This window comes from Coregonus lavaretus, assembly GCF_964263955.1.
Source record: "Coregonus lavaretus genome assembly, chromosome: 34".
Classification (NCBI taxonomy): Eukaryota; Metazoa; Chordata; class Actinopteri; order Salmoniformes; family Salmonidae; genus Coregonus; species Coregonus lavaretus.
In genome coordinates this window covers 5,622,795-5,633,985 of record NC_140021.1, presented here as the reverse complement: position 1 = coordinate 5,633,985, position 11,191 = coordinate 5,622,795, and the positions used below count along the sequence as shown (strand labels likewise).

Genomic DNA, 11,191 nt, shown 5'->3' with positions numbered 1-11,191 from the left:
GAGAGAGACAGAGAGAGAGACAGAGACAGAGACAGAGAGATAGAGAGACAGAGAGAGAGAGAGAGAGATAGGGAGCAAAGAGCAACACACCACTCCCTGACATTATGTATAGGATACAGCTTACTGTGACTTGACAAATATTGTGTTGGCTGACCAACTAACGTGTACAATATGAACATAAGCCACTACAACTTCCAACACCATACTTACCATAGGCTGCAGCAAAGGCCTTTTGCCACAGACATAATAATGTTTGTAAGAAATAGTCAATTTCACATTTAGCATACACTCTTATCCAGAGCGACTTACAGGAGCAATTAGGGTTAGTGCCTTGCTCAAAGTGCACATCAACAGATTTTGCCCACCTAGTCTGCTCTGGGATTCAAACCAGCAACCTTTTGGTTACTGGCCCAATGCTCTTAACACGTTTAACTGCCACCCTAATTTTGTCCAATGCTTAATAATTGATAGGATGTATAAAGTGCTTTTCTAAAACCCAAAGAAGCTTGAACAGGAGTCATCATTGAATCTGATATAGACCACTTTTGGGGTGTTTTATAATGTATTTGAGGACCCTGTTGTATTTGTAATTCACTGCATAATTGCCTCTAAAATCTGACTGTTTACATGAAAATTAGCTCTATAATGTGTTGTACATTATTTGATAAACGCCAGACAAATGGACATACGGTGACACACATACACATTTATTGCAAGTGACTTATCTTCTTTTTTTTTTTTTTGCTTTCAGAACCATTTAGAAAGTTTGGACAAGTGGTTAAACGAGCTTTTTTATTTCCTGTTTGAAGACAGAGGTAGGTATTTTCCAATTGAAGACTGCAATGGTTGTTAAAACTACAAATAAAAGAAAAGAAAAGAAATTGTATTTGTCACATACACGTGTTTAGCAGATGTTATAACGGGTGTAGCGAAATACTTGTGCTTCTATCTCCGACAGTGCGGTAATATCTAACAATTTCACAACATATACCCTATACATACAAATCTAAGTAAGGAATGGGATTTAAGAATATATACATATATGGACAAGCAATGACAGAGCTGCATGGACTAAGATACAGTAGAATATTATAGAATAGAATGCAGTATATACATATAGAGATGAGTAGTGCAAGATATGTAAACATTATTAAAGTGACTAGTGTTCAATTTCTTAAAGTGGCCAGTGATTTCAATAGGCAGCAGCAGCCTCTAATGTGCTATTGATGGCTATTTAACAGTCTGATGGCCTTGAGATAGAAGCTGTTTTTCATTCTCTCGGTCCCAGCTTTGATGCACCTGTACTGACCTCGCCTTCTGGATGATAGTGGGGGTGAACAGGCAGTGGCTCGGGTGGTTGATATCCTTGATGATCTTTTTGGCCTTCCTGTGACATCGGGTGCTGTAGGTGTCCTGGAGGCAGGTAGTTTGTGTGGTTGTCAAAACTACAAATATGTCTGCTCAGACTACAGAGTAGTGTCAGCTGATGTGTGACTGACATTACAGAGTCCTTCAAAGCTCACCTCACGCAGGAGAGTAGCAGTCTAGGTACAGGTCGGTGTGTGTAATCACATTGACCCATCTGAATACTAGAAATTCCAACAGCGGTGCCATATCCCCTTGTTATGTAACTTTCGACACATTTTACAGAACTTGGCTATTAGGCTTTATATCTGTGTAATTAAGGTGTAATAACCTATGTAATAACTCCGTAATAGAGTAGTAAATAGCTAGTTATGGAGTACACATTTTTTTATATAGGCCTACTATGGAACTACCTATCCACACATACCTGGTCCAAGGTAAGTTATGATAGAAGTGTTGCCTTAAGGTTGTGATATGAAGTCATGTTTTAGGGAATTAGTTTTGTGTGGAATTTTGGCAAACAAACGTTGGGATTAATTCCTGTCAAGCACTGTCCTAGCCTCTACTCCACTCCGCAAGACACTGTCCAGATTCAAACCAAAGCTGCTCTGGAATACAAATGTGCCCGCGGAAGGCACCATAGCAGAAAAACAACAACATTATTAACTATGAAAATGAAAGCAGTGACAGCTTGCAAAGCAGCTTGTTCACCCCCCATTAGTCCATAGACGAGGACACGGTGACGTTCAAACAAACTGATTTGAATGTAGATGATCTGGTACATTGATCATGACGTAATGTATGTGGTCATGTAGAAACACTGTTCTGTTTATATTATAATTAGTCAATATTTTGGTACTATTGATATTATTGATTATTGATATTGTACTGCACTGTTGAGAGAGATTGCAAGTAAGCATTTTACTGCACTGTTTATACCTGCTGTGAACTGTGTACATGACGAATACAATTTGATTTCTATTTAGTACATAAACCATATAGGCTACGACAAGGATTTGTAATCATATGAAAATCATGAACAACATGCTATATCTTTTTTATAATCAGTTCAAATAGAGTGCAATATTAGATCTTATTGCCTATGACAGGTTAAACAGTCATGGTTTGAATGGTGGAATGGCATGATGATCCCAGCAGTGATTGTGTACTGTGTTCTCTCCCACCCCCCTTAGACTCCAGGGTACGAGGATGGCTCCTGTTGGACTCGTACCTCCCCACCCTCTCCCTCACCATCCTTTACCTCCTCACAGTATACCTGGGATCAAAATACATGAGGGACAGGCCAGCGTACTCACTCAAGGGTGTCTTACAAGTGTACAACTTCTCTGTGACCATGCTCTCCTTGTACATGCTGGTTGAGGTAAGTTGTTCTAAGACAAACCTCAAGAAGAGAGATGTCTGTGAGTCGGGGGCTATGAGTGCCTTTATATCCTGGGTTGTGTTCATTAGCCATCAAACAGACTGACAGGGAGGGAGGGACTACCTTGACTTGTCCAATAAGAATTGCACATTTTCATTTTCCGTTGCAAAACACTTTGAAATGTTTTCCGTTGCGTGCCCTAATAAACATAACCCTGGGAAAGGGCATCTGTAAATGGAGTGTGTGTTACTGACACACCGTAGGTGGAAAGAGCATTACTCTGTCAGACAAGTCAGAAGACATCTATATTAATAACATCCTAGTATTATACAGCCGGCAAAAGTGATGCTGATGCTTCGATAAATAATTTGTGTGAAAACATATGTGATGCCTCAAAGTGATGTTCTTTCACCCCTCCGAGCGTGTTTGTGAGTGTGTGTGTGTGTGTATATATATATATACACTGAGTGTACAAAACATTAAGAACACCTTCCTAATGTTCCCACGGTTGTGTCAAGTTGGCTGGATGTCCTTTGGGTGGTGGACCATTCTTGATAAACACAGGAAACTGTTGAGTGTGAAAAACCCAGCAGCATTACAGTTCTTGACACAAGCCGGTGCGCCTGGCACCAAATACCTAACTACCATACCCCGTTCGAAGGCACTTAAATCTTTTGACTTGCCCATTCACCATCTGAATGGCACACATACACAATCCGTCTCAATTGTCTCAAGGCTTGAAAATCCTTATTTAACCTGTCTCCTCCCCTTCATCTACACTGATTGAAGTGGATTTAACAAGTTACATCAATAAGGTATCATAGCTTTCACCTGGATTCACCTGGTCAGTCTATGTCATGGAAAGAGCAGGTGTTCCTAATGTTTTGTACACTCAAATCAAATCAAATGTTATTCTGGGCCACATCCTGACTGATGGCAGCCCATTCTTGCATAATCAATGGAGTTTGTCAGAATTTGTGGGTTTTAGTTTGTCCACCCGCCTCTTGAGGATTGACCACAAGTTCTCAATGGGATTAAGGTCTGGGGAGTTTCCTGGCCATGGACCCAAAATGTCGATGTTTTGTTCCTCGAGCCACTTAGTTATCACTTTTGCCTTATGGCAAGGTGCTCCATCATGCTGGAAAAGGCATTGTTTGTCACCAAACTGTTCTTGGATGGTTGGGAGAAGTTGCTCTCGGAGGATGTGTTGGTACCATTCTTTATTCATGGCTGTGTTCTTAGGCAAAATTGTGATAGAACCCACTCCCTTGGCTGAGAAGCAAACCCACACATGAATGGTCTCAGGAAGCTTTACTATTGGCATGACACAGGACTGATGATAGCGCTCACCTTCTCCAGACAATCTTTTTTCCGGATGCCCCAAACAATTGGAAAGGGGATTCATCAGTGAAAGTGACTTTACCCCAGTCCTCAGCAGTCCAATCCCTGTACCTTTTGCAGAATATCAGTCTGTCCTTGATGTTTTTCCAGGAGAGAAGTGGCTTCCTCGCTGCCCTTCTTGACACCAGGCCATCCTCCAAAAGTCTTCGCCTCACTGTGCGTATAGATGCACTCACACCTGCCTGCTGCCATTCCTGAGCAAGCTCTGCACTGGTGGTGCCCCGATCCCGCAGCTGAATCAACTTTAGGAGACGGTCCTGGCGATTGATGGACTTTCTTGGGCGCTCTGAAGCCTTCTTCACAACAATTGAACGTCTCTCCTTGAAATTCTTGATGATCCGATAAATGGTTGATTTAGGTGCAATCTTACTAGCAGCAATATCCTTGCCTGTGAAGCCCTTTTTGTGCAAAGCAATGATGACGGCACGTGTTTCCTTGCAGGTAACCATGGTTAACAGAGGAAGAACAATGATTTCAAGCACCACCCTCCTTTTAAAGGTTCCAGTCTGTTATTCTAACTCAATCAGCATGACAGAGTGATCTCCAGCCTTGTCCTCATCAACACTCTCACCTGTGTTAACAAGAGAATCACTGACATGATGTCAGCTGGTCGTTTTGTGGCAGGGCTGAAATGCAGTGGAAATGTTTTTTGGGGATTAAGTTCATTTTCATGGCAAAGCGGGACTGATCACTCTTCATAACATTCTGGGGGGGGGGGGGGGGGGGGCGACAATGCAAATAGTCTGGGTAGCCATTTAATTAGATGTTCAAGAGTCTTATGGCTTGGGGGTAGAAGCTGTTAAGAAGCCTTTTGGACCTAGACTTGGCGTGTGGTAGCAGAGTGGTAGCAGAGAGAACAGTCTATGACTAGGGTGGCTGAAGTCTTTGACAATTTTTAGGGCCTTCCTCTGACACCTCCTAGAATAGAGGTCCTGGATGTCTGTGTGTGTGTGTGTGTGTGTGTGTGTGTGTGTGTGTGTGTGTGTGTGTGTGTGTGTGTGGTGTGTGAATGTTTGAAAAGGCCAGGCCCTGTGGCAATAGCAAGTTGACATTTATTGTCATGAATCTTAGCCTGGAGGAAGAACTGAGTGATTTCCGCTAGATGGGCCAGCTGCGAAGTCAAAATGTGTTATATTGTACAAATTAATGAAAACAAAAAAATATTTTTAGTCTTAATTTAAGGTTAGGGTTAGATATTAGGTTAGCAGTGTGGTTAATGTTAGGGTTAAGGGTAGGGTTTTGTTTAAAATCCGATTTTATGACTTTGTGGCTGTGCCAGTTAGTGACCACTCTGCAGAGCTGCCTCCAGAACAACATTCATAACTCAAAACGCTAACCTGCGTGGCAAGACAGGAAGTCACAGTGTAGTCATGCTTCACTTTCCTCAGGGAGATAGAAAGAGAATAATGATGGGAGAGAGATAAGGGGGATGGGGAGGAGTCAACGCTTGGTACTATCTCACGTTTAGCTCCCTTCTCCTCACTCTCTCTGTCTCACCCCCCAATCTCTCTCTCTCTCTCTGTCTCCCTCTCTCTGTCTCCCCCTCTCTCTGTCTCTCTGTTTCTCCATCTCCCTCTCTCCATCTCTCCCACACTCCGTCTCTGTCTCTCTGTCTCTCTCTCTCTCCGTCTCTCTCTCTCTCTCCGTCTCTCTCTCTCTCTCTCTCTCTCTCCGTCTCTCTCTCTCTCTCTTTCTCCGTCTCTCTCTCTCCCTCTCTCCGTCTCTCTCTCTGTCTCTCCCACACTCCATCTCTCCCTCTCCCTCTCCCTCTCCCTCTCCCTCTCTCTGTCTCCCCCTCTCTCTCTCTCTCTGTCTCCCTCTCTCTGTCTCCCCCTCTCTCTGTCTCTCTGTCTCTCCGTCTCCCTCTCTCCGTCTCTCTCTCTCTCTCTCTCTCTCTCTCTCTCTCTGGCTCTCTCGGTCTCTCCCCTCCATCTCTTTCTTTTCTCTCTCCTCCTCTCTCTGTCTCCCTCTCCCACTGTGACCTCTGGGCATGGGCCCGTCTGCTGACTCATATGACATGTTGGTCCAGAAGCCAGATCAGCTCTGATTCCAGGCTAGGGGAGAGAGTGAAGGACCATACAGACAGATTGCTCTCACTGGAAACCCTTCTAGGCAGGCTCCCACTCTTGCACAATACAGATTTAGACTATTTATATTGCTAGAAAGATGATACTGTTATGTAATAGTAGCAATTTAAATCATGAAGATCTCTAGAGTGTAAGCTATGTCTAATGTCTATATGATAGGCAATGTGTGAAATAAAGCTTGAGGTGTATTTTGTAGGTTGTATTGTTAGTTCACGGCCCCGGGATCCTTTCTATGGATGGGCCCAGTTGAAAAGGCCTGAAGAGGAGTCTGTACTGCATTATGTGCTACTAACATATCCTCCATCTTAAACTGTTGGTGTGCACCACCTTTCATTTGACTTAATGAATAATCAATATGTTTCAATGCCCATAACCCTCGGTTATCTCAGATCTCTTTCACCCCTATGAAACCGTCAGTGTATCCATCAGTTGGCAGGTAGCCTAGCGGTTATGAGTGTTAGGCCAGTAACCAAAAGGTCGCTGGTTCAAATCCCTTAGGCTGACTAGGTTACAAAACTGTCTATGTGCCCTTGAGCAAGGCACTTAACCCTAATCGCTCTGGATAACAGTGTCTGCTAAATGACTAAAATGTAAGTGTAGATGTCCTAAAGACATATAGGGATGGTTTCACAGCTTGAGCCTAGTCCTAGACTGAAAAGTAAGCTGAATAGTGAATCTCCAATGAAAGTGTTATATGGTATTGACTGTTTTTTACTCCACGGCTAAACTTGATTTGTGTGTGAATCCTACACATGTACACTACATACATTCACTAAAGAGTAGAGCGAGGGAGCGAGGGAGAGAGGGAGAAGTATGTTGTTGTAGGAGGAGAACAATGACCTGGGATCTATTTGTCGAGCACTGGGATCTATTTGATGAGCACTGGGATCTATTTGATGAGCACTGGGATCTATTTGATGAGCACTGGGATCTATTTGATGAGCACTGGGATCTATTTGATGAGCACTGGGATCTATTTGATGAGCACTGGGATCTATTTGATGAGCACTGGGATCTATTTGATGAGCACTGGGATCTATTTGATGAGCACTGGGAACTATTTGACGAGCACTTGAGCACAATTAGGTTGCGGAGAGCAGTCACATATCCCTCTTTGTGGAAGTTTATACAGGGGTGACCTAATCTGACCTAATCTGACTTGATCCTGACCTAATCTGACCTAATACCATTAGAACTGCTCACTGGGTTAGACTGACACGGCAGAGAAAGAGAGGGAGGGTCGGGCTACTGCCTCAGCTCAGTCAGTCAGGACAGGGATACAGATGTGTGTGGGGAGGGGTCTGTGGGGGAAGGGGTGGGGTGTGTGTGGGGCAGGGTGGGGTGTGTGTGGGGCAGGGTAGGGTGTGTGTGGGGCAGGGTGGGGTGTGTGTGTGGGGCAGGGTGGGGTGTGTGTGGGGCAGGGAAATTGTGCATGACTGTGTGTGTGTGTGTGTGTGTGTTACAGGGAAATGGTGCATGACTGTGTGTGTGTGTGTTTGGGTGAGAGTTATACTGTGACGTTGACCATGGTGTTTTGGTTGCAGCTTGTCTGTGCAACCTCGTCGGCAGGCTACCGTCTGCAGTGTCAGGGACTCCACGAGGCAGGGGAGGCGGACCTCAGGGTGAGTGACACCATGGCTGACTCACTAATCCTTCCCACCATCTGCCCTTCCTCTGTCTACTCCATGACTGGCCTCTGAAAACCATTGAAATAGAAATGCACAAATGTATCTAATAAATAACACAAACCTACTCTTAACATTTTGAAGAAAGGAACCATGTAGTGTTGACTGTTGTTCCCTTACTACTTATTATAAACGTTACAACCATCTAGTTAAGAAATGCAATGTCTCCTGCACTCGCATATCAAGTGTCTCAACAGATGCTATCATTGCTATGTCTGTTCATAGACAGTACATTATGAGTTGAAACTATGGAGCTCGTATAAACCAGTTCTCCGTGACTCAAGTCAAATATGCTAAAGCCCTCGCTGTGTAGCCTCGAACAACCAACCTGATCTCGTATACACGGATACAGTACAGAGAATAATTTATGTAAGCTCGCGAGATCAGGCTGGTTGTCCGAGGCTACTTGCTGTTTCCAGAGTGGGAGGAAATGCTAGAGGTCCAGGTCTCTCTGAGGAAAGTGTGGTAGATATGTGAGTACCATCACATGCTGCTACCTCCTCCAACTTCAAAAGGAAATGGGCCGTATGATATAATTCTGTCAGCTAGTGTCCACGAATGGCATCCCCCCATCCCCCATCTTCTGCACCTCTCTCCCCCCTAGTTTGAAAACATTGTATCTGAATGTGATGTAAAGCAACATATGCAAGAATACAAATGTGTAATGTATTAAACACAAAGAGATTGTGGCACAAGTTCATTACAATGTATTACAATTAAATGAATTACAATGAATTACATAAGTTAATTACAGTCACATGAACTGTAAATGACAGAATAATAATGAATGTTCACTGCTACACTGAAATATTGAAATTACATCGTGGTCACATTTTTGGTGTTATTCTGAAGTACTTCTTTAAGTAACAGGGTCATAGTTACAGACACGATCATGAAAGGGAAGCTGATGCAGTACTGACCATATTACTGCACAGTCCCCTTTAAGCTCTTCTATAAACTCCACAGGTAGCCAAGGTGCTGTGGTGGTACTACTTCTCCAAGGTCATTGAGTTCCTGGACACCATATTCTTTGTGCTGCGGAAGAAGAACAGCCAGATCACCTTCCTGCACGTGTATCACCACGCCTCCATGTTTAACATCTGGTGGTGTGTTCTGAACTGGATCCCCTGTGGACAGAGTAGGTCACACCCACTTCCACTCACATCACTGTTAGAATGCATCCTTCAAAGGGACTTGATTGATCTAAGAAGGGGCTCTGGGCGTGGTATAGGCAGAGACGGAAGAGGGAAGCGAGACATCTCAATCGCTCCTTTTTTCTGGTTCATATACTATACTAAGTACATATACTAAGCAGACCAGACCATAGAGCTATATAGAGGACTCATCTTTGTATCTGTGCCATTATAGCTTCTGTGACAGCATGGGCAACGCCACTGAGGCTACCTCTATTTTAAAAGAGTCCATTATCTTCTTCTTCACGACTGGCTGATCCCTCCTTATGATCCGGATGGACATGACTCCAACAGGGTCACCAGGAGGGATCAGGCAGTGAAGTTGGAAATCCCACCCAGTTGACTATATGAAAACGGGGGAAGCTCTCAATAGCGCTGCCCATGCTAATACGGCCTTTTAGCCATCATTCTCTATGGACCAGACCCAGCTGCTAATGTATTGGTGCCTATGGGAGAGCCACCCCTTTTCAATGGCAAACGGCCTGAGTGGGACATCTTCATTTATCCACCATCTTTGATATAGGTTAATGTTAGGGTCAGATGGAGACTAGAGATGTGGTTGATGTTCTTCCTGAGGAAACTTTCTAAAACCTATTCTTCAATGTTGGAGCCCAAAGGGGGTAGTTCTGATTCTGCTGATTACGCCAACGTTCTTCAAGCAGGTTAACTAGCCCAAACAACTTGAACATGTCCCTGCTACAAGCAATTTGCAAATGCTGCTTTATTCCTTTTCTCACTGTAATTGTGTTGCCTTTGTGACAGTGACAGACCAAACTGCTGAATTTCAATGTGAAAAGTTTGTCAAATATGTCAATCAATAATTCATTTCTCCAATATCTTTTTCAAGGTTTCTTTGGGCCGACTCTTAACAGTTTCATCCACGTGTGTATGTACTCCTACTATGGCCTGTCCACAATACCTTCCATGCAGAAATACCTCTGGTGGAAGCGTTACCTGACTCAGGCTCAGCTAGTGAGTAAATTCCTTTCATGAAATGAGTGCTTGTTTCCAATCAAGCCTGTATGATCTTACTTGAACAGTGAAGGGAACTACTCTTCTAGTCTAAGAACAATGGCCAACATTAACTATAGATCTGGGACGATAAGAGCCACGCAGGTTAGAGAAATGATAAGACCCCTGACAGGGGGGTTTCCCCCTCTTTGCTCTCTCTGTCTCAGATCCAGTTTATACTGACCATCACACACACCCTGTCCGCGATCGTCGTCCCTTGTGGTTTCCCCGTCGGATGCCTGCTCTTCCAGTTCTCCTACATGGCCAGCCTCGTCATCCTCTTTGTCAACTTCTACATCCAGGTACGACCGGGGTAACCTTCACATGAACACGGGATTAAAACTGGGCTGTGTATAATAGGACACGAGAAGAAAAATGCTTTAAAATGTTTTGCAAACAGAACGTGTGTTTCTTATTGGAAAAGTCCACAAATACGACCATGTTAGAGCTTAATTTAAAGGCATGTCTGAATATTTATGTTGGTTTTTCAATGGTCATAAGTTGCCTGCTTTTATCCCAGACCTACAGGAAAAGACGGCCAGGAGAATCCATCAAGTCCAGTCACCCGAATGGCCACTCTGTCTCCACCAATGGCACCAGCCTCAAGAAGAGAAAGTAGTATTCGGACCTGGTTGTCAAGACAACAACCTTCTTCAACAACCACCAGAATCTATACGTGCCGTGACACTACTGCTAAAATGCTCCAAAACAGGGATAAACATCAGTATGTATGTTGCATTTTTGTATAGAATACTTCGTACTTAATTTTTGTATCAAATCCTTTGTTTGGTTTCCTTGAAGCTTGACAACGTATGTATAACATACTGTGTGTACAGGAATGAGGCGCTCATTTCCGTTGCACTTTCAATTGCTGAAATGCAAGTGTGAAAACTCCATCCATTCCTTACCACGCAGTAAACTATGCAGTTCATAGTTTTATTCTCATAGTGTAAAAACCTGAATACAATCAGCAATTTCCACAATACTTTGACATAATTTACTTTGCTATAAAGTCAAACATTGCTTTATTGAATATAGCCCATGTGTACAGTGTATACTCACCGAAAA

The 11,191-nt window shown here is 43.5% G+C and overlaps 1 protein-coding gene across 1 annotated transcript in view; it reads left to right on the top strand.

Annotated features, from left to right (window-relative positions):
• LOC311109252 (very long chain fatty acid elongase 2-like) overlaps window positions 1-10,742 on the top strand; it is a gene marked incomplete at both ends in the record, with an annotated part of 11,653 nt that extends 911 nt beyond the window's left edge. The window contains 7 exons of the mRNA XM_084152090.1: window positions 752-815; window positions 2,559-2,746; window positions 7,779-7,856; window positions 8,886-9,057; window positions 9,960-10,084; window positions 10,291-10,425; window positions 10,644-10,742. Coding sequence (XP_084008216.1) covers window positions 752-815; window positions 2,559-2,746; window positions 7,779-7,856; window positions 8,886-9,057; window positions 9,960-10,084; window positions 10,291-10,425; window positions 10,644-10,742 — 861 coding nt within the window. The remainder of the gene's footprint in view (window positions 1-751; window positions 816-2,558; window positions 2,747-7,778; window positions 7,857-8,885; window positions 9,058-9,959; window positions 10,085-10,290; window positions 10,426-10,643) is intronic.
• Window positions 10,743-11,191: the final 449 nt, after the last annotated feature.